The 24,869-nt window shown below is 41.2% G+C and overlaps 1 protein-coding gene across 3 annotated transcripts in view; it reads right to left on the reverse strand.

Moving 5' to 3' along the window:
- Positions 1-24,869, reverse strand: part of CCNY (cyclin Y) — a 214,003-nt gene that overhangs the window by 12,519 nt on the left and 176,615 nt on the right. For all 3 annotated transcript variants that reach the window (XM_040645241.1, XM_040645240.1, XM_008683937.2), the window contains exons 5-8: positions 20,636-20,671; positions 19,455-19,512; positions 19,249-19,368; positions 2,282-2,448 (exon numbers count right to left, since the gene is read on the reverse strand). In XM_040645241.1, the coding sequence (XP_040501175.1) occupies positions 2,282-2,448; positions 19,249-19,368; positions 19,455-19,512; positions 20,636-20,671 (381 nt within the window). The remainder of the gene's footprint in view (positions 1-2,281; positions 2,449-19,248; positions 19,369-19,454; positions 19,513-20,635; positions 20,672-24,869) is intronic.

A 24,869-nucleotide genomic window follows, 5' to 3' on the forward strand; every position in this document is an offset into this window, starting at 1 on the left:
TTGCCGGTATCAAAATCTGTTTCAGTCTACTAGGGCCGCCAAAATAAAATACCACAGACGGGGGCTTAAAGAGTAGTAATTTATTTTCTCACAGTTCAGGAGGCTGAAGTCCAAGATGGAGGTGCCAGCAGTGTTGATTTCTTTGGAAGCCTCTTGGCCTGCAGATGGCCATCTTCTTTCTGTGCCCCCACAGGGCTGTCCCTCTGCCTGTATTGTGTGACTCAGTCCTACTGGATTAGGGCCCACCCTCATGACCCTATTTTAAGTTAATTATCCCTTTATGTCCTTATCTCCAAATACAGATACATTCTGAGGCACTGGGCCTTAGGCTTCAACACAAGAATTTTGAGAGAACACAATTCGGCCGTAACACTGGGTGTCTGTCGCAGCGCTCAGTGGGGCGCTGGGCTTCATGCTGGTGTATGGATTCCCTTACAAAACACAAAAGCTTTCTCCAAGTACGCCCAAAAATACAACAGATTTCTAGATCTACGACTTTCATTTCTCACTGTTAAAACTGACTTGCCTGAGAACACATCAAGTATGTACGTTGTCCTTTCGGCTCCTCCCTTCCCACTCTCTGCTCTCGGAGAGAAAGGCAGGCTGCTCACCCTCCCTCCGTTCACTGCCCCAAAGTGAAAAACCTGCATGAAGGGGCCAACATCCGATGACCAAGCCCCTGCTCTTTTTATCTGCCTGTGAACCGCACTCCTCCCCTTTGAAAGCCTACCCCCTTCCTTAGCTCAGGATGGCATATAAACCTCACTTGCCTGAGTGCCTTTGAGTCTCATATTTCTATGGAACTTCCATATGTACAAAATCAAATTTTTCTCCTATTTGTCTTATGTCAATTTAATTATTAGACCAAAGAACCTAAAAGGGGAAAAAGGGAAAATTTTCCTCCCCTACATACATAATCAACACAGAGAAGAAAGGACAACCGTGATGTCACTCCGCCGGCACACAACTCCGTGTCAAATGGTATCAATGCGTTGACAGAGTAACCCCCAATAAAGGAAACAAGTCAGCACTTCTTACCAACTCGCATCCTCCTCTGTGGTCCTAATGACAATTATTTTAGTAGTTGTTTTCACCTTGAAATATAATCAAGACTTTTAATTTTTCTTACTATCAAAAACTTATTTACACTTGTCCTACTTTCTATAATAGAAAATTACAGACACAGGGAGGAGTTTATAGGTCTACAGTGGAAACACAGGCTCTGCAACAAATGACCCGGGAACACAAGTGTGCTTCACAGGGTACCACAAAAACAGGTTAAGGAGGGCCTTAGGTTGGTGAGGAACCCAGAACTAATGTGCCCATGTGACACCCCCTAACAGCAGCCTGCACAGGCACTGTGACGATTCCACAACCCAGGATTATTGGGTGTAGGAACAGGGAGGTGGGCTGAGACACAGCTGGGAAGCTCCTCCAGCCTAACGCTTCCTCAAGGAAGCTGAACAAACAGTATTAGAAAAATTTCAGCAAGAATAGTGTCAGAAGTACCTAAAAACCCTAAGGAACTGTAAATGGTTTATCCTGATTGTTTTCCAAAATGCTCCTTTGTCCTCTAAGAGGCTCGAAACCTATTTCCTGTATTCCCAGATAGAGATCGCAGACAATAGGCCTGCAGGTCTCCTGTTAACAATCCTCACCTAAATGTAAGGACTGAACCATCCGAGAAATCCTAAGACCGCCTGAGAGCTACGGGAGTGGACGGCTCTCGCCCCCCACGCTATGGCGCGTCCACTGAGCTGGGGCTCTGAGACCAGCTAGGGGAGAACGTACAGACCTAATGAGACGCACGAGAGGACCCAAGGACAGAGGGCTGATTTTAAGCAACTGAACTTGCAAATTCTCCCTGAAACTAAACAGAAACATACTATTTTAGCTCTTCTGCTTTCTGGGTAGGCTGCTGCCCACAAAAGACAGGTGTGGGCCATTGTTAGGAGTCTGCATGAGGTACAGAGCCAAAATACAAGCCGTCACGGCCTGGAGACAGCAGCAGCCTACACCCTTCTGATTAAGGAATGTTTGCCCACAACACAGTTTCAGTAACCAGTGCCACAAACTCAAAAAGTGTAACTAGGACCTGTGCATGAAGAGTACCACAGGTTTCTGCAGTCATATTCCACAGCCGTGTCCTGGTTGTGCCCACTCACGACACTCAAAAGAAACTGTTGGTCCAATTCATTTCCTCTTCACCATGCAGACCGTTCCGAGGGACGTGGTTCCTTCCCATAAGGTGCCCCAGCCCCACCCCAACACACACACTCACATGTCCTCCACCGTGATGTCTTTCAGGATCTGGCAGTAGTCCACATTCCACACAGCCTGGTCATCCCAAACCTTGGAGGCCAGCAGGATCGCCCCTAGAACAATCCGCTTCCAGTTGGCTGGACAGATGTCTATCTCTGCATATGTTAAAAGTCTTTCAAGGTATACCTGGAAAGACATGAAAATGCCAGAGCTCAATACACAATACACATGCCAGCATACATAAGCTCTAAAACCATGTGACTCCACTCCACCAGCCTGTAAACAGGGATTTATCCTCTGATCATACCTATTTCTATAAAGTCAAAGCACTCAGCTAGTGTGACGGCAAATGGACACACTCTGTCACTGAGCAGTGTGGATGTGGCTGGACCGCAAACGACTCTGAGGCAGGAACAAATTCCGGGGAGCGCAGGCTAATTTCTCACTCTATCAACCACGACAGCAATACAGATTCAGCATACAACAGTACAAATTCCAACAAACGGCGTCAAAGGGACAAACCTGCTCTTTTCTATCTGGTAAAGTTTTATTTTGAGGCCATTTTAAATTTACATGCAGCATCGATAAACCTATTTTTTATTATTGTGCTAAAATATATATAAAATTTACCGTTTAACCACTTTTAAGTGCACACTTCCGTAGCAGTAAGTACATTCACACCGCTGTAAAATCACCACCCATCTCTGTCCCCAGAGCTTTCTCATCATCCTGCACTAAACAACTCCCTGCTCCCCTTCCCCTCAGCCTCTGGCAACAACGATCCTACTTTGTCTCCATGAATTTGTCTACTCTAGGAATCACTCAATACTTGTCTTTTTGTTCTGGTTTTTTTCACTTAGCATGTCAAGATTTGCCCAAGTATGTAGCATATGTTAAAATGTCTTTCCTTTTTAAGGCTGAATAATAATCCACTGCGTGTATATACCATACTTTGTTTATCCATTTTTCCATTGACGGACATTTGTTTCCTCCTTTTGGTTATTGTGAATAATGTTGCTGCTGTGAACAGTGGTGTACAAATACCTGTTGGAGTCTCTGCTTTTGATTCTTTTGGGTATGGATCCAAAAGGAGAACTGCTGGATCATAGGACAATTCCATGTTTAATTTTTTTAAGGAACCACCATATGATTTTTCCATAGTACCTAGGCCACTTAACATTCCCACCGGCAATGCACAGGGGTTTCAATTTTTTCATATCCTTGCCAACACCAGTTATTTTGTTTTCTGAGGTTTTTTTTTTTTTTTTTAAATAATAGTCATCCTAATGAGTGTGAAGTAGGTATCTCACTGTGGTTTTGATTTGATTTTTAAATGAAATAATTTCAGCTGAAGTTGGAAAATGAAACCAAATAACATAAGATTTATAAATTGGCATAATTTAGCTTGAAGACAGATTATCAGAAATACCCACAAAGGGCTTTGCTTACTTTGGGTCACAAGGTAAGAATTCCTTTTAAAGTTTCCCTCTGTTTATCAGCATGTTTTATACTTCTCTGAACCATGGAATTATTCTTTCTATAGTTTATCAAACACATTTACAAAGTGGAACTACTGTATCAGAAAGAAACAAATGAAATGAATCATCCATACACTTTTAAGAACCTGCTTTCTAAAACAGATGAAATCTATGTAGTGTTAAATTTTTCATAATTTATAATGCCCATAAAGTCTTAAATATCATGTAATTTTTAAAAAGGCATGGGGGGGCGTGTCTGGTTGGTTCAGTCTGTTGAGTGTCCGACTCTTGGTTTTGATTCAGGTTGTGATCTCAATGTCATGGGATTGAGCCCCACGTCGGGCTCCATGCTCAGCATGGAGTCTGCTTGGCCCTCTCCCTCCTCCTCTCCCCCTCCCCCCGCTTGCACTTGCTCGCTTGCTCACTCACTCACTTTCTAAAATTAAAAAAAAAATCTTAAAAAGGCATGTGTGGGAAAAAAGTGTTAACACAAATAATCGTCAGTGAAATATCAATACTCATAAAAGAGATGGGAAAGATTAAGAAAAAAAAGGAAGAGTCCACCCTTGTTACATCATTAGGGCTCTGGGGAGGAGACTTTGGGGAATTCTTGAGAAACAGGGCAACTAACTGATTAAATGGAAGAAGTTTGTTAAACGACATGAATCTGTCAGTAGAAGCAAAGGATAATGCTAGAAGCAGACTGATAACTATACAACACAGAGCCCACAAGATGAGAACAGCTACATGAAAGGTGGTGTTAAACACTCGAACTTAACCCGTGATTCCCTGTGTAATAGAGCAGTCACTATGCGCCAGGCACCGTGCCCATCACTAGAGACACAGGAGGGTGGCACCGACGGCTCCGGCTACACAGTGGAAAATGGGCTGGAAAGGAACATAGCTTATGGGCAGAGATTCTGCAGACTCAGCAGTCGGGATAAGGAAGATCAGGGTCTGAACTGGAGACATGACAGGAGAGACTGACACTCCTATCGGACCGACCTAGAGTCCAGTGACCCCGACAACCAAGAAGGTGGGCTGCTGCAGGAGACCCTGAGGTTTCCAGCTTGTACAGCTGGACGGACAATGCCTGCTGAGACAGGGAGCCCTGCTGGGGGAAAGACAGTTACAGGTGGATACTGTATGTCTGAGACACCCCAGAGGATGCCACCCACCTCGGCGGTGCACACACCCTTGAGAGGCTTGAAGAAAACAGAACTCAGAAATATGAGTGCCTATGGCACATAAACAGAATTAAGCATGGACCCCAAGACCTGGGGAGACAGCTTAGGGAGAGAGAAAAGGAGGGGCCAGGCCAGAGCCTTAAGAGCCCCTCCTGTTTTAACATCTGGAGACAGGATAAAGGGGCAGCGAAGAAGATGGAGGAATAAAATCTGGTATGTTCTGCTCTTAAGATGTGAATACTTTGGAGAAGAAGCTAGAAGGCAAACAGAGGTGTTTCTAAGTACTGAATTAGGCTTACAGTATGATACAGGGCATATAAGAAGGAAACCGAAGTGGTCTCTCTCACAATGAAAAATAAAATTAAAGATGTAAAAACACTTTAGGCAGTGACTGTGTGGGTGGAGAGGGGCGAGGAGGGCCCTGAGTCAGGCTCCACGCTCACCAAGGAGTCTGCTTGACATTCTCTCTCTCCTCCTCCCTCTGCCCCTCCCCCCCAATAAATAAAATATTTCAAAAAAAAAAAAAAAAAGAAAGAGAAGTCAGACCATAAGCTAGCAGCTCCTCCATAGAGCCTCCCATGGTTCTCCTGATCCCTAAATCACAGGCAGAGGCGAGGCGTACACTCCCTCCAAAGCAGCAGAGGCTCCCTTACGGCTTCTTTGGCCAGCTTGTACCAGCCAACCGTCTGTAAAACAGGTGAATGGCCAACACCCAGGGAAATCTGTCTGCCTCTTCCACTGAAATAGGGGCTTTTCCAAGATGGGGAGAGGGGGTGGTTGGCACTCAAATGTTTGCTGAATGAGTAAATAGACAAATAGCAGTTCTTTTGCTTAGAAAGGTTACTGTTCTGCTTTTAGTCCCTTATTAACGAAAAAGCAATTTTTTTAAATCTTAAAAACCTAGATTCTTACAGCTAATCTCAGATACCAGGTGTTCCTCAGAACGGATCAGGGGGCACTACACTAAAAGGCAAAATCATGAGAAGAAATTACTAACATATTTCAAATCCCAAAGACAAAATAGCCAATAAACTGCTAAGAAGTCCAGTCCTAAATATACTGGAAAGTAATAAAACAGGAAACCATTACAGGGCAAGTCTACATTGATGTACCCCCAGATTAGTCTGGGTGACCCTCCCACTTACCCCCTGGCTGTGTTTTTCTCAGTACAGTGTAGGTAGCTGCCTTATCAGTCTCTCCACCTAGTAAACCATAAGCTCCCTGAGGACAAGGACCGCCTGCCATTCCCACCTGTGTGCCCACCATCTACACAATGCTAGGAAAGGGTGTGACCTCAGAGTGCTTCGTTCACGGACGCATCACCCTGCCGGACAAATAAGGAGCAGCACGTACATAAGAGCTCAGGCTCTGGAATGCAGCAACAGGAAGGTACGTTTTCGTGTAGGGCTTTAGGTAAGAGCATGGCCACAAAGAATGGCATTCATGAAAGGGAAGTGCGCTGACAAAGGCAGAGCAGATTTAAAGGTGAGACTGAGCCCATGGTTTGTGAGCCAGATGCAGTGGTGGACGAGGAAGTTCAGAGGAGGAGACAGTCCACTCTGCTGTGCCAAGCGCGGCAAGTCAAAAAGACCTTCCAATAAGCTCCAGGAAGTCACACAGCATGGCATTCTCACTGCATTATAGCACCTTCGTGGGAGTTTCCAAACCTCGCTCAGTGAACAGTAACATAACAGCATCTGGTTGTGACAACTATTGGTGAGAAAAAGTAGGTCACTGACTGGAGCTCAGTGGTCTTTTCAATTTTGAAGATTTTATTTTTTAATGGCATTTATTATATTAAATGAGCAAAAAGAGTGAGCTAATGTTTTAGATCATGACTTTCATTTGTGTGAAAACTGTCGTTCTTCAGGTAAAGATCCAGGCCAGGTCAAGCGGAATTTCAGCGAGACTCTGTCCTTGGGACCTCAGACGGCGTCTTTTACAAAGGTTGACAACTAACTCTCCTCATTCTCCATCAAGAAGAGCTATGCTTGTAGTGAGCACAGCATAAGGTGTAAACTTGTCAAATCACTACATTGTACACGTGAGAAAAATGTAACGCTGTGTGTCAACTACACTCAAAAAAATTTAAAAAGAACCACAAAATATAGAATAAAACCGAACTAAGAGCAGAAAACTAAGACCGGACCTAACTAAGCCTCCAGATTTTTAAAGCATGAGACAAAAAAGGTTGTGAAACAATGTTTACCCCAAGACTCTACTCCTTTACACAGACAAGGCATGCAAATCTCTCCAAGCTCCCCACTGAAACAGATTCTCACGGGCGCAGTGCAAATGGGTGGCTACTCAATTTTCTTCTTACTTTATACCATAGCTGGTAGACATTAATAAGTATGCTAGATGATATTTACAATAATATTTAATACTAAAAAAACCCCAAAAGTATCATGTCATCTCTGGATATTCCACTAGGGCTAACCAAAGGAATTAGGTACTACAATACACTCCCTTACCAAGGGAGAGCAACGGCTGTGCTGGGAGATGAGGCATGCTTTTGTTTTTTTAAGATTTATTTATTTATTTATTGGACAGAGATAGAGACAGCCAGCGAGAGAGGGAACACAAGCAGGGGGAGTGGGAGAGGAAGAAGCAGGCTCATAGCGGAGGAGCCTGATGTGGGGCTCGATCCCATAACGCCGGGATCACGCCCTGAGCCGAAGGCAGACGCTTAACGACTGCGCCACCCAGGTGCCCCTGAGATGAGCATTCATAATAAGCTCCACTTAATAGCATGTAACTTGTCAGTAAGGACATATTCAAGGGTCAGCTGCAATTTCTTTAGTAAACTCCCAGTTGGCTATTTTAATTCTCTGTCAAGTAAAATAATAATTGATTTTTCCTAAACAATATTCCTAGACTATTCATTGCTAATAGGACAAGCTTGCTCAATTAAATTTTTAGATTTAAATTCATGAGAAGGACTATCCTAAAGAGTCTCTAGGAAATACAGGGTAGTGAGCGATTCTAGAGTTACCGAGAGCATTCGGCTGACTGCATAGAACAAAACTGTTCAAAGGCACAGGGGAGGAATAAAATGTAATCTCATGGAATCAAGGATATATACCAAAATCTTAATGATACTGAAATCATTCCAAACCAATTTTAGAGAGTTAATCTAGGACTATCAGGGAAGATGGTGGTGTAACTCACCTCTTCCCACGGATACAACTAAGTAACACCCACATCAGTGTAAATAACCCAGAAAAAAACCTGAAGACTGGCAGAACAAACTCTCCACACCTAAATGTAGAGAAGAGGACACAATGAAAACGGTAGCAAGGGCAGAGACGTGCTTGGGAGCCAAATGGACTCACAGGAACTGTCCCCAGGAGAGGGGAGAGAAACAGACCCCCACACCAAGGAGCCTGCAGGGGGAAGACAAATCCTGGCAACACTGGGCTTTGGAAACCAGAGGGGCCAAATTTTGCAAGTTCTTACAACCAGTGGGGCTTAATACCTGGAACTTTAAAAAGCAGTGGACTCAGCTCTGGGAGAGCCGGCAGGGTGAAAGGAAACTGAGTCCCTGCCCTTGAACAGACCATACAATAAACAGCCCGACAGAAATACAGCATAGAAACAGCAATTTGAAAAACGGTTGGGGTATGGGGGGGAAGATTTGCTCACTAACTTCAAGCGTGTCTGGAGGGGCAGAAACCCTTGGGAGACTTCTCCAGGAACAAAGGAGCTGGCAGGGGCCGTTTCCCTCCCCTGCCCCCTAGCCTAAACACAAGGACACGTGCTGGAACCAGCACAGTGCAAACATTCTCCACCTAACTTGCTTAACAGCATGTCCCACACCCCCACATTCTCCTGTGGACATGTCCCCTTCAGCCAGGCCTCTGCTCCAGGTACCCTCCCACAGGAGGCCCAAGCAAACCTTGTTAACACCTGGACCCAGATCTGCCCCTCCAACCCAGCAGGCCTCAGTCTCCAAGGCTAAGGTCCCCTACCTAAGTGGACCACCACAAACCTTGGTAACACGGCTCACCTGCACCCACATTCTCCTGCGGTCCTGATTTCTCCAATATGTTTTTGGCCAGAGCCCATCCAATATGGTGCTACAACCCTGGCAGTGTGCAAAGAGCCCCAACAGGGGCTAACACAACCCCAAAGTGACTCCTACCCCAGGGACAGAGGAAGATAACCTCACACACCAGTCCAACTGTGGCCTCAGCAGTGGACTAAGGACGGATATCTGGTATGACTGCAGCACCTCCCACCTCCCCCCCCCACACAACGAACACTCCTGAGGGGACAAAACAGGGAAAGCATCTGCCACGGGGTGTTACTACATCTCTGGCAAATGCATGGTCTGACTCAACTCCAGCCCAAGGCAGCCCCAGACTGGCCTACACAGGGACCAAACCTTCCCCAAACAGGCAAAAGTGAGCCACCGCAGGCGACTGGACTAAAAGCAAAAGTGGCTTAGCCACAACAGCAGGGCACACACAACACACACAGGAGACACCCCTGAAGCACCAGATTCTGGTGAACAGGGGACACTGCACTGCAGGGCCCTACAGGACCTCTTCTTCACAAGGGCATGACTTTCAACAGCAGGAGACATAGGTGGCTTCCCAAAAACACAGAAACAGACACAGAGAGACAAAATGAGACAGAGGAATATGCCCCAAATGAAAGAACAGGAAAAAAAATCACAGCAAGAGACCTCAACAAAACAGAGATAATATGCATGATAGAGAATTCAAAGTAATGGTCATAAAGATACTCACTGGACTTGAGAAAAGGGTGCAGGACTTCAGGGAGACCCTCAACAGAGATAGAAAACATAAACAAAGAACCAATCAGAGATGAAAAACTCAATGTGAAATTAAAAATGCACTAGATGAACAGCAGACTAGAGGAAGCAGAACTGATGAGCGTCTGGAGGACAGAGTAATGGGAAGCAATCAAGCTGAATGAGAGAGAAAAAATAATAAAAAATGAAAATAGATATGGGGAATTGAGACAATACCAAGTGTACTGACATTTGCATTACAGAGATCCCACAAGGAGACGAGAGAGGGATAAGAGGGCAGAAAATTTATTTGAAGAAATAACAGCTGAAAACTTTCTGAATCTGGGGAAGGAAACAGAAACCCAGATCCAGGAGGCACAGAGAGCCCCCAGCAAAATCAACCCAAAGACATCCACAGCAAGACACACAGTAATTAAAATGGCAGAAAGTGGTGATAAAGAGAGAATGTGAAAAGCAGCAAGAGAAAAGAAGACAGTTACATACAAGGGAAACCCTATAATCTGGTTATCAGCGGATTTTTCAACAGAAACTCTGCAGGTCAGAAGACAGTGGCATGATATACTCAAAGAGCTGAAAGGAAACAACCTGCAGCCAAGAATACTTTATCCAGCAAGACTATCATTCAGAACAGAAGGAGAGATAAAGAGTTTCCTAGACAAAGAAAAGTTAAAGTAATTCATGACCACTAAACAGCCCTACAAGAAATGTTCAAGGGGATTCACTGAGTGGAAAAGAAAGACCATAAGCAAAAGTAAAAAAAAGTTGGAAGCACGAAAAGCAGTAACATTAAGTATATCTATAAAAATCAGTCAAGGGATTCACAGAATAAAAGGAAGTAAAGTATGACACCCTATACCTAAAACATTACAGGGAGAAGAGTAAAGAATGGGTTCAAGCTTAAGTGATGATCAATTTCATACAGACTGCTATATGCAGAAGATGTTATATACAAATCTAATAGTAACCACAAATCAAAAACCAGTAATAAAAAGAATGAAAAGGAAAAAAAGAAAAAGAAAAAGAAAGGAATCCAAATATTGCACTAAAGAAAGCCAACAAAATGTGAGCAAAGAGAGCAAGAGAAGGAACAGAAAAGAACTACAAAAACAATCATAAAACAAGTAAGAAAATGGCAATAAGTACATAACTATCAATAATTACTTTGAATGTAAATGGCCTAAACGCTCCAATCAAAAGATACAGGATGACAGAATGGATTAAAAAGTAAGACCCATCTATATGCTGTCTACAAGAAACTCACTTCAGACCTAAAGACACAAGAAGATTGAAAGTGAAGGAATGGAAAAAGTATTTATCATGCAGATGGAAGTGAAAAGAAAGCTGGGGTAGTAGTACTCATATAGGACAAAATGGACTTTAAAACAAAGACTGCAACAACAGACAAAGAAGGACACTATATAATTATAAAGGGAAAAACCCAACAAGAAAATTTAACAATTGTACGTATTTCTGCACCTTACATGGGAGCACCCAAATATATAAAGCAGCTAATAACAAAGGAAGTAATCAACAGTAATACAATAATAGTGGGAGACTTTAATACCCCATTCACAGCAATTGGTAAATCATCCAAACAAAAATTCAGAAGGAAATAGTGGCTTTGAATGACACACTGGACAAGATGGATCTAACAGTTTTTTCAGAGTATTCCACCCTAAAACAGAATACACATTCTTTATAAGTGCACATGAAATAGTCTCCTGAATAGGTCATACATTAGGCCACAAAACTAAGTCTCAACAAATTCAAAAAGACTGAAGTCATACGTGCATCTTTTCTTACTTACCTATGAAACTAGAAATCAACAACAAGAAAAAAATCTGGGAACAACACAAATACATGGACGTTAAATAACATTCTACTCAACAATGAATGGGTCAGCCAAGAAATCAAAAAGGAAATAAAAAATGATGAGACAAATGAATTTGAAAACACAATGGTCCAAAATATTTGGGATGCAGCAAAGAGGAGACAGGGAAGTTTATAGCAATACAGGCCTACCTCAAGAAGCAAGATAACTCTCAAATGAACAACCTAACCTTACACCTGAAGGAGCCAGAAAAACAAGTCCAAACAAAACCCCCCTAAAATACGAAGAAGAACCAAATAATAAAGATTAGACCAGAAATAAACAAAATAGACACTAAAAAACAATAGAACAGATCAATGAACTCAGGAGCTGGTTCTTCGAAAAGATCAACAAAAATTGATAAACCCTTAACCAGCCTCACCAAAAAAGGAAAAAGAGAGAGAGAGAGGACTCAAACAATGACATGAGAGAAGAAAAACAATAACCAATACCACAAAAAATAAAGCATTATAAAAGAATATCAAATATTATAAGCCAACAAATTGGACAATTTCAAAGAAATGGATAAATTCCTAGAAACCTAAACTTCCCAAAACTGAATCAGGAACAGAAAATTTGAACAGACTAATTACCAGCAATGAAATTGAATCAGTCCCAAGAAACAAAAGTCCAGGACCAGATGGCTTCATAGGTAAATTCTATCAAACATTTAAAGAGTTAATACCAATTTTTCTCAAACTGTTCCCAAAAAAAGAGAAAAGGAAGGAAAGGTTCTGAGACCAACATTACCCTGACTACCAAAACCAGATAAAGACAACATAAAAAAGGCGAACTACACGCCAGTATCTCTAATGAACATAGAGGAATATAGAATCCTCAACAAAATATTAGCAAACTAAATCCAATGATACTTTAAAAAAATCATTCACCACGATCAAGTGCAATTTGGGATGGAAGGGTAGTGCAAATCAATCAATGTGATACATCACATCAACAAAAAAAAGAATAAAAATCATATGATCATTTCAATAAACACAGAGAAGGCATTCGACAAAGTACAACATCCACTCATGATAAAAATCCTCCACACAGTAGGTTTATTGGAAACATACCTCAACACAATAAAGGCCTTATATGAAAAACCCACAACTAATATCATCCTCAGCTTTTCCCCTAAGGTCAGGAATAAGACACGGATGTACATTGTCACTTTTATTCTACATAGTACTGAAAGTCCTAGACGCAGCAATCAGACAAAAAAAAAAAAAAAAAAAGAAAGAAAGAAATAAAAGGCATCCAAATCAGTAAGGAAGAAGTAAAACTTTTACTATTTGCAGATGACAAGACATGATACTATATACAGAAAACCTGAGAGACTCCACCAAAAAACTGCTAGAATTGATAAACAAATTCAGTAAAGTCACAGGGTGCAAAATCAATGTACAGAAATCTTGCATTTCTATAGACCAATTGGGAAGCAGCAGAAAGAAAACAACCCCATTTACAAGTGTACCTAAAATAATAAATCTACCCCAAAAGGTGAAAGACCTGTATTCTGAAAACTATAAATCACTGATAAAAGAAACTGAAGACAACACCAAGAAATGGAAAGACATTCCATGCTAGTGGGTTGGAAGAAGAAATATTGTTGATTTTAACATATCAATAAAGTAAAGGGAAAAAACCACATGATCAATCTCAATACATACAGGAAAAACTCTTGACAGAATCTAATACTCTTAAAGAATAAACAAAGCAAAACAAAGCAAAACAAAACTCCACAAATTAGGAATGAAGGGAACTCCCCAATTTGACAGAAGCCATCTATGAAAAACCCACAGCTAACATAACAGAGCTTTCCCTACAAGATCTTGAACAAAACAAGGATGTGCACTCTCACCACTTCTATTCAACACTGTGCTAGAGGTCTAGCTAAGGCAAATATGCCAGTAAAACCAATAAAAAACATCCAGCTTAGAAAAGAAGTAAAACTAGGTCTATTTGCAGATGACATGATCTTGCATATATAAAATTCAATCTAGTAAAATACTATTAGAACTGAAATGAGTTCAGCAATGTGGAAGGATACAAGATAAATCTACAAAAATAAATTATATTCCTATACACTAGCAATAAACAATCTGAAAATGAAAATTAAGAAAACAATTCCACTTACTAATGCATGAAACAGAATACCTAGGAATAAAATTTAACAAAGGAAGTGCAAGGCTTGTGTAATGAAAACTATAAACTGCTGAAAGAAGATGAAGGAAATCTAAATGGAAAGACATCCCAAGTTCCTGGACTATAAGACTTACTAGTGTTAAGACTAAAATAGTCCCCAAGTTGATCTACATATTCAAAGCGGTCCCTGCCAAAATCCTAGCTGGTTTTGTTTCTGTTTGTTCTACAGAAACTAGCACGCTAATTTTAAAATTGAAAATGTAAGGGTCACAGAATAGCCAAAAAATCTTGAAGAAGAACAAGAAGAGTCAGAACAGTCAGAGTCATACTTTTTTTTTTTTTTGAGAGAGAGAGAGAGAGAGAGTGGGAGAGTAGGGGGAGGGGCAGAGGGAGAGAGAGAATCTTAAGCAGACTCCATGCCCAGAGCAGAGCCCAACGTCCAGACCTAAGCCAGATGCTTAACTGACTAAGCCACCCAGGAGCCCCGAGAGTTATACTTTCTTTGACTACAAAGCTATGGTAATCAAGACAGTGTGGTGTGGACATAAGGAAATACAGATCAATGGAATAAAACTGAAAGTCCAGAAATAAACTTGCACATTTACGGTCAACTGATTTTTGATGAGAGTTATGAAACAATTCAATGAGGAAAGGAGAGTCTCTACAACAAATGGCACTGCAACAACTGGATATCCACATGCAGAAGAATAAATCTGGACCCCTACCTCACAAAAATGAGTTCAAAATGGATCATATACCTAAATGTAAGACCTGAAAGTATGTAACTTTTAAAAGAAAACACAGGAGTAAATCATATCACCTTGAGTTATTCAATGGTTTCTTAGATACAACACCAAAAGCACAAGAGACAAAAGAAAAAATATATACAGATTGGGCTTTATATTTGAAAATGAAAACCTATACTGTAAATGCTATTATTAAGAAAGTGAAATGACAACACAGAGAATAGGAGAAAATACTTGTGAATCATTATCTGACAAGGGACTTTTCAGCCAGAACATAAAAAGAACTCTCATAATTCAATAATAAAAAGAAAAGCCAATTTAAAAATGGGCAAAGAATTTGAACAGACATTTCTCCAAAGAAGATATACAAATGACCAATAAACACATGAAAAGATGCTCAACATTATTATAATTAGGGAAATACAAATCAAAGCTACAATGAGATTAACGCTTCATACCCATTAGAATGGCTAAAATCAAAAAAGACAACAACAAGTCTTGGCAAGGATGTAATGTGGAGAAACTGGATCCGTCCTGTTAGGGAACTGCCGATGGGAATGCAAAACCGTACTGGAAAACAGACTGTTCCTCAAAAAAAATTAAACAGTTACCATATGATGCAGCAATTCCACTCCTAGGTATATTGCAGGAGAAATGAAAATATATGCCTACTCAAAAACATATACACAAATGTTCACAGCAGCATTATTCATAATAGCTAAAAAACAGAAACTCGTATGTCCATCAACTCATGAATGAATAAACAAAATGGAACATTATTTGGCAATAAAGAATAATGAAATACTCTATATTACAAAATGGATGATGTTTGAAAACATTACGGTAAGTGAAAAGCCAGTCACAAAAGACCATATATTATATGAATCAGTTCTACGAAATGTCTAGAATAGGCAAATCCCTTGAGAAAGAAAATAGATTAGTGGGGTTACTTGGGCCTAGGGTGGGGACTGGGGATGGGGAGTGGCTGCTAAAGGGTAAAGGGCTTTCTTATGGGACGATGAAAATATTCTGAAATTAGGTTGTGGTGATGGTTGCACAAGATACAAAAAAACACTGAAGTGCTCACTTTAAATGAGGGGATTTTATGGTAAGTTAAACTATATCTCAACAAAGCTACAAAAAATAAGGAAATAATAAAAAGGTAATATATCTTCTGTCTGGTTAGTTCCATTATTTGCCACCCCCATTTCTTCTCAACTCCCGCTTTCTTTATGCCTGACTCTTTCCTTCCCATCACCCATCACTGTGGCCCTCCAGAGAACCAACCTTGTAGGCAACACTCAATGAGGGGCTCGGCTGAGTAATGTCCCCAAGCTAAAGACTTCGCCCACCCTCCCTCCAGAAAGCTTACCTTAATACCTTAAGCAGTGAAGCAGAATAGGAGTTTAAAGTTATAAAACTCCTGGGGTAGGGGAAGACTTCAGCACATGGCTCCTGAATGCTCCCTATGTTTCAGGCAAAGTGCAAGGCACGTCAATACCACTTTCATTCACTTCAGCAGTAGGCAGTTATTACTACACTTGCTTTGACATTTAATATTTATTAGGTACCCGGCTGTGTTCCAGATGTTGGTCACATTACAGTGAATGAGAAAGACAAAAAGATTAAAAAACTTTTAATCATGGAACTTATAAAGAAAATATGATAAACGAGTAAAACCCAAAGAATGTTAACTGGTGATAAGTGCTATGAAGAAAAACAAAGCAGGAAATGATGAGAAGGGAATGTGGGGGAGGAGGGAGGTGACACTTCAAAGTATCATGGCCCCATGGACGTGCCCTATGAGCAAAGACTTGAAGGAAGGTAGGGTGGCACCACACGCCTATCTGGGAAAGAGGATTCCAGGCAGTGGTGTCCAGTGCCAAAGTCCCAAGGCAGGTACTGGTATGTGCAGGAGGAGAGGCAGCTGAGTTGAAATCAGAGGTGGCCTAAGCCTGCTACAGGTCATGTAAGGGCCTTCTTTGTGTCTTCCTCAGAGGAAGATGGGGAACCCCTGGAGGTTCTGAACAGAGTGAGAAAAACAATGGCTCAGGACAGAACCCTGGGCCCCTCTGTCCTATCACCTCCGGGTCACGACTGACTGTTCCAAGGGTAAACATCTGACCCAAAGGAACTGGGCCAATCACTGATGAAGCCAATCAAAATTCATCTCCTCTCCAAAATCTGAACTAAACGCAAGAGGTTGAATTAGCCAGTGTTGGGCCTTAAATGAAAATAGTGACAGACAGTCAAGATTAGGACAGTTACTTCCCTGCCACGTCCATACGACCAGAAGCCGCCTGAAATTCAATACTGCAAACCCAAAGGGAGGAGCAGAGACAAGAAGAGACGGCCCCAGAGAGAGGGATGCACAGAGCAACCTGCTGTAGGTTGAGGACGGGGATATATGGGACTCCTGAACCTTCCAATAAATCTCCTGCCTTGGCCTCTCTGTGTGGGTTTCTCACCCTTATAATCAAAATCCCCGGCTTAGACAGGGAGCTATATTTTGTTATCCAAGTATCACACGTGGGACTGAAAAGGCTGTCTTTCGTGGCTGTAAGTTTAACGCAGCTCTAACAACTCCTGAGGAAAAGGAAGGGCTGTACAGACGGGCAGCTGGACACCATGGCCTTCCATCCAACCCTGGCTTCCCACAGCTGTTACTGGGAATATTATACAATGCCCATAAGTGAAAACTTATTAGAAATCAGCAAGGTGCAATTTCAGTTACTTCATCCTCTTTTTAATTTCCTCATGTGTATCAATGGCAGAGATTTCTGAATATTCTGCTAGGCTAAAAAAAATACATTTGGTGATATTAAGTCATTGTTACTCTTTTAGAACAAAGTTAATTAAGCTGTGAAATACTTGTTTTGACTTAACTAGGTTCTGGGTATGGTCCTGGAAGCTCTCTTACCACAGGCAGGCTGCAGTATTGTTCCTTGTGGGCAACGAGGGCCAGAGCTAACTGCCACCCTCCTCCCACCACCAGCCTCCTCCTGACCAGCATGCCAAGATGCCAAGAGAAGGCCCAGGAGAAAGGCAGAGATTAATGCTTCTCTGTCAACTCTAAACTGAACCTGCTCTGAATGGCTGCTTCTAATTCTAAGGGACACAGAGAAGGGAAGAATGATCACACGAGGGTCTCGCTCAGAGCATGCCTCTATCTGCCCTCTGCCCACAGGCAAGCAGGCTGACGGTCAGCTGCCACAAGCAGCCGCAGCAGCCAGAGAACTGGTCTGCAGTGCTGTACCCGCCCCGAAAGCTGTTCATCTTTGGGTTGTAACTACCAAGACCCCAATACAAGCTCATCTCCGGCTAAGCCAGCAGTTTATCTAGCAAAGTGAAGATTTCAGTAGTTACAATTACTGACAAAAATGTACCACTCCTACAGCACTCCAGAGACATGAATTAGCCAACCCTCCCTGTCACCCTTGGAAATGGAGTGCACTTCAGCTGTTCTCTCAACGTCTCCCTGAAGCCGGGAAAGTGGCAGGGATTAAAATCTCAGCCCTCCGTCCTCCACAGGACACGAACCTCTTCATGCTAATAAATCTAAACAAACAGGTCACAGTCAGGTCACAATTTTCTTAGGAATTAAAGGTAAAAAAAAATCCCCACCATGTTCCATCTGCAGCAGCTTCAAAATAAATCTTTCTTCACTGAGTGAAAGTTTAGTACTAATCTCATCTGTAGTTTCATCTGGTTGTCTTACCCTTCTTTTCTCTTTATCACCATTTCCCTTTACAACAATTTCAACCCTGTTTCCCTGCTGCGTGTTTTTGTAAGAACTTGAAATCCTTTGGGGGAACAAAGCTAAGCAATAAATATACTTCTCAAATAGGACCGAATCATTCCAAATCACCCAATGATTACTTGTTGAATGTCTGTTTTACCTATTGGTGGCAAGTTCAGTGAGAGAGAGAGTAAACACACAAATGGATGAACCAATGAATGAATAAACAAACAGGTTTATTGTTGAATTAGCTGAAGGGCACAAAGCTCTTAGTGTGGCAGAGAGACAAAGGGTCCTTGGGTGGCCTGTAAACTTTCTGGTAGACAATAATCTCTTCTCAGAAGCAATAGGGAATGGCTTTCTGCTCTCCCTCTGGGAGGGCTCACTCACAGGCACAGTTAACTTCTTATCTGAGTTGCATGCAATGTAAAAGGTCAGTGAGAATGGGTTCCACTGTCAATCTATTTCCCAAATGAGATTTGACCTAAATAGCCCCTAAAGTTTTAAGAATCTAAGATTATAGATTTTTATCTCTGAGTTTTAAAGTGCAGATTATGTCCATGTTGTCTCTGAGTATCTTCCATTACTGACACAAAAGTCACAAAAGAGAAGGCAGTAATATACAGCACTTCTTCCCAAATAGGTATTCGTATAGGATGTATGTGTTCATCACATCCTACTAACGTCATTAAAACCTTTGCAGGCAATCAACAACAGGAAACCTGGACGTTAGTAGGGAGCAAGTGGCCTCGGTCCTTCTTATTCCCCTTTAGCCCATGGTTTTACTTATGTGAATTTAACGTTTCAACATATTGGTTTTGAATGTGATCTGACAACTGATTTTAGGTGGCAATTGTGGAACAGACTTCTCCCTCTTTTGGGAGATCCATCCTGTACTCTCCCAGGGGAAAAAAAAAAAAAAAAAAAAAGACAAACTTGAAGGTGAAGATGTAGTTTCCCTAGGGCGCCTGGTGAGACTCCCTGCTTGCTCCCCACTCCAGTGAACTACAGAACGGCTGCGGTCATTGGGAAGGCACTCACCAGGGTGACAATGGCACATTCGGCCGTCAGCTGAGCAGCACTGAACAGTGTCCGAACAAACCGGTAAATCTGCTTCTGCTCTGGGTTGTGTTTATCATAATCTGGTGGCACTTCGGATTTCTGGGGAAGGAAATATTTTCAGATGACTGGCCACCCAATAAAAACAAAAGAGAAATAATTAAACACCATCAGGAGGAGGAGATTACCGAAAGAGGGTGAAGGTTTTCATCAAAAATATCTAAGAGCATCCTTCCATCTGGGTCCCTGGTGGGGAAAATAAGAGAAAGTGGAGTTTACTTTCTGCAAGAATGCCATTCAAAATGAAATAAAAATATATTTCGATTTAACATATTTCAAGAAACTGAAGTCAATGTTAAATATCGGACATGCTATTGGTTATCCACAAATAATAATTTTTCTTGTGTACAACATTTGATCATTTTTGTTTACCCAGCCTCTGAAATAAAGGTTATAAACCACATTTAGCTGAATTAACCTAAGCAAAAAAATCTAGACTTCCATTTTTTGAGTTTTCAAATGAACCAAATCTAAGCAAGTGACAAACTTCTTTAAACACCTTGCTTCTCAGCAAAGGCTGATGGATATGCTTAAACCATCACTAGACGGTCGCTGAAAGAAAAGAAGTTCAAGGGTAAAAAAGCACATTCAGTGTGCCCCAGAAACTAATTTGAAATTTTCACAACATGCAACTTAAACACTTCATTAAGAGTTTCACAATTTTATATTGAAAAACAAGAGGTGATGTGTAGAAAAGCTCAACTCAGTAACCCATAAATCTATAAAAAAAAGGCTGGTTGTTACAAGGCCAGTAAACGTCACTGAAAGAGGTGACTGTGCTGTATGCCCTGCACAGTGCTACGGACACCAACCGCGCTTCCACGCCGGCTCCACTCTCATCTGCTTGAGGTCCTCTGACTTCTGTCAGAGAGAAGGTTTCTACTACATTAAAATAGTTTATGTCTAAATTTATACCACGGTTTCTTCTAATTTAAAACTATAAACATTTTTTCTCATGTTGAAGTTGCACATAGTAAATTTTTAAAATAATATTTTATAAAAGAAAGAAAGAACGTTTCAGCAAATTATACAGAAAATCAAGAGTGAAAAGGCAGGTGGGCATCATCAAGGAGATCTGCTCTGCTGGCTTCAAACACTAACACCCGTCTGGTTTCCTCTGACTGAGCAGTAGTTCAGCACTTACCTGGGAAGTTTGGGTAAATTATACTAACTCTAGAAATTTCACGAAAACACGGGTAAAGAACACAAAGGCCAAAGCAACTAGAACGTAATAGGAAAAAAAAAATAGGAAAAACATAATAGGAGATAATGTGTAAAGTTTTTAGTACAAAATTAATCACTCACATACCTGTTTTTGATGTGGTAATATATTGCGAGAGCTACACTGTAAAATAAAATGCAGGGTTCAATGTTTTGTAAGCATATTCAAAATGTTATACATTATCTTTCTGACCATAAATATGGAAAGTAAAAGTCAAATGATCCATCTGAACAGTCCCATTTAATTCAGAATACTGATCAAGAAATCACACTTTTCAAAGAAAACCAATCTTGTACTCATTCCCAGCAATTATTACATCTCTTCCAGGAATACCAAAACTTCAAGAGGTATTTAGAAACAAATTCTCTTTCTACTTGAAATTTTAAGCTTTCTTTGCTTGTAAAATACAGGCACTATGTAAAAACAGGTGCTGCAAATCAAACACCACTGGAAATTTCCCAACTTAGGAACTCCTAGTTTAGAAAAATCATGGTTTATTTATAACTACCAAAAAAATGTGAGTATCACCCAAAGAGGTTTGCTGGGTTTTTTTCCTCTTAAATCAAGAACCTTTTGGCAATCCACCTAACTTATTCATTCACTTGCTGAAACAGTTAACTCTTATTTGACACTATCTTAAAGTTTTATTTTACATTTTAAAAAATCTGAATTTAATGAAGATATTCCCCTCCCCTGAATATTTTTTCCAAATAATGTTTTTCGGATTTAAAAAAATGCGTTATATTCATATTGTAGAACTTCTGAAAACTATAGAAAGTATAAAGATGAGGTTGAGATATATGGATATCTACTCCTGTCTATAAGCTCTATGTGTAAACAGGTTTGCATACTACTGCTGTCCTCATTAATACTTTTCTTACCATTAAAACACGCTTTTAAAACATTATTTTAAATGGCTGATTACATCCCACTGTATAGTTGCTGAATAATTAACTACTCCCCTACCACTCATCACTTGTTTCTAGTATTTTGCAATTATAATTAACACCATATTGATATCTTCATAAAATACTTGTGCAACCTGGGACTATATTATTTCCATAAGAAAACATTCTGTAATTGAAATTACCCAATCTGAAGCCATTAATAATTATAAGCCTCCCCACATACACTGCCAGCTATTTTTGCAGAAAAAGTGTGCCAGTGTACTTCCCTACCAGCATCCGCTGCAACCTCATCCTTGCTGACACTTACCTTGAATATTCTGAAAAACAGTTCTCCAACCGGAGAGGTAAAGAAGCCTACTTGTTTCCGATGGGAGTTCCTATGATGACCTATCAAGTCGGCAGGGTTATTCATGTTAACCGGCCAATATATTTTCTTAATTTCCTCTTCTGTAAGCTGTCTAAATCATTACACTATTTTTGTTTTACTTTAAAATTAATTGAGGAGGACAAAGTTTATTTTTTAAGCTTCTAAGAATATCACTAACTGGCTGCATCAGATTGCGCTGTGGGTACCCAGAGCACAGAAACTGCCATCTAGGGCATCAAGACACAGGTGGAGGGCTCAGTTCCAAAATTTTTCAGCTTACTCAGCATTGGATTCCAAACAGCTCAGAGGCTCACCTATGACTTCCTATGACAATAGACAAGAAATCTCTCATCTTCCAAGTCTCTCTCTCTCTTTCTAGACCTACTCATTCATACGACTTCAGCTAAGTGTTCAAGTCCTCATGAGCAAATGGCAATATATTCTCTTTCTCCTAACATCTTCAAGAGGTTATTCAAGTGTCAGTTCAAGCTGACGAAGAATTGTAACTGGGGTGAAAGGGCCTCAGAATTAAAACATAAGTAATACAGTTTTCAAGCATATATTAACAGCCCTGTGATGAAAAACAGCAGATGTTATCAACTCTCTTTCATAAATGAGAAAAATGCAGGTTCAGACACTGATACCAGGATTTCTGACTGGTCTAGTGGTTTTGGGCCCTTTTGTGCTACCACGCTGCCTCTGGGAAAAAGGAAGAAATTACCATTTAATTCATTTAATAGTCATGCTGTGATCACTGTTTTCTAATCTAATGTCAGATTTAAACTGATGTTTCTTATGGCTGGGTCTGGTGTAGTGACTAGTTTAACTGCTTCCACTGATTGAGAAAGGAAATGGTTCTTGCCTCCTCTGTGAGGGAGCATGACACAGGAAAAGCATGACTCCTGGACGAACAGTCAGAACAACCTGGGTTTCAAATCGGGCTTCCTCATTTATTGGAGTTCATTTACCTCCCAGAGCCTCCATTTCCTCACCTATAAAATTAGGACAATTCAACCTATATTACAGAGCTGTTACTATAACCAAACGAAATATATAAAAGTATTATTTCAAACAAAGTTCTAAAACAAAAGTCATTATTATTAATGGTTACTCCCCTAGCAATAATTTCATCCCAAGGGGTGTTTTTACTTCTGCAAATTGAGTGAAATCTTCAGGGCCCCAAGGTCACTATCTTCTGAATCTCCTGAGCCAAAAGCAAGACTGGACATCATCCTGGCCTTAGACCTTCAGGAAAAACAGAGCCACAACGTAGGACAGTTTCTACTCAAGGTTGTATCGCGAAAAGTAAGAAAACCAAGCTCAGAATTCACATACAGCACAGCTCCATGGGCCAGCTTAGTTGGTCACTGTGAAAGAAGTGATTTGGGGGGCACATGGCAGTCAGTTGAAAATCAGTCCCACACTTGGGGCTTCAGAGGCCTGGTCAGTTCTGCTACGTCCTTCGAAAATGTTGAGGTCTCACCAAAGATGGGCTGGGGTCAAACCAGAAGTACATGTGGACCAAAGGGTTTGCTCAGCTGCTTTTGCCACATAGCTGGGAATGAAGAAATGCTATTTTCTTGACCAAGAAAACAAAACAGATTTATGACTGGTGGCCTTATACTTGTCCTCTTACCTAGAGCTAACTACTCAGCAAAGCATATGACAATACTAAAACCTCTGAAGACCAAGAGGTGGTGGGTACTGGCAGCACAAAGGAGCTGAACCAGGGGGATGGAGGCAGGTGGGCAAGCAGCTGCTCTCCAACCCTCAGAGGCCAAGGACCGTAGGTGATTTGGCCGGCGGTGTGAATGGGGCTACCCATTGTCCCTCCACCCTTTTCTCTAATCATCATTCCTATGCCTGTTACAGGATTTTGGAGGGGGGATGAAGGTCAGCTGCAGAGGCATGGGGTTGGTTAGCAAATGCTAAATTCGTACTACAGCTGTTGGCATTTACGGAAAGATGGGAAAATCAAGTTCTCGAAAAAGAAATCATGCCTATGAAAAGAATGAGCACAGAATCCCCAAACTTGTTACACTTAAGACTTTTCTTTCGGTATTAGAACAGCACTTGACCCTCCATGCATTCCTCAACTAGAATTTGTAAATACGCTTGTTCCTTTTAGTAGCCCACAATTTACAGAAGGGTTTTCTTTTAAAAATTAAGTTAGAAATCGATGTTTAGAACTCAGAGGATTCTTCTCAGAGAAACAAGGTCATAGTTGGTTTTCAGGAAGCAAGTTCAGCCCACAGACACTCACCATGTCCTCAGTGAAGCTCAAGAGTATTCATGGTTTGGGTATTTTTAATGTCCCGGGGGAGGGGACCAAGAAAAGGGCTTGGATTTAGGGAAAGCAGAAAAGCCGAAAAAGGAAAATAGGAGTTTCTTTTGATAAGTGTAGGATAAGTTTCAGGCACAATTTCAGAACAGGAGAGCATTAGGATTTAGCTTCTTCCTATCCCGCTTTTTGACACTACTCCTTCTTCTGAGTATCCCTTTTCCCCTTACACTGTTCAAAGACCCTGGCTAAAGTTCAGCCAGGCCTGCTAACACCTTGAATTATTTTTTACTCTTTAGCTCCTTGATTATAACCCGGCTCAGTGTCAGATGCAGGCATTTACAGGGAAGGATTCTGATGGTACTACTTCAGTTAGGGTCCACCCTGCTCCCAGGTCCTAAATACACATTTTGAAAAAGAGGGCACTTTTTAAAATAAATGAACTACTGACTAAAGGAATTTCAGGTGGTGCAAAGAAAATGTCTTTCGGAGTCACAGTATCTACACTGAATGTTTTGTTTCAACAGTCTACTCTTGAACTGGGCCAGCTTTTAGCTCTTTTTCCTCCACGTATTAACCTATAATTTAAAAGTTTCAAGTGAACTTTGGTGGGGGAGGGGAGAGCAACTGTTCACTTACATCAGGAGTTCTCAAACTTGGCTACCTACTAGAATCTCCTGGGGGGGGGGGGGGTGTTACAATCCAGATACCAGATCTGTAGGGCAAGACATCAAACATCAGTGTGTTTTCCAGCTCCCAGAGGAT

This window comes from Ursus maritimus, unplaced genomic scaffold (assembly GCF_017311325.1).
Source record: "Ursus maritimus isolate PB19 unplaced genomic scaffold, ASM1731132v1 scaffold_31, whole genome shotgun sequence".
NCBI lineage: Eukaryota > Metazoa > Chordata > Mammalia > Carnivora > Ursidae > Ursus > Ursus maritimus.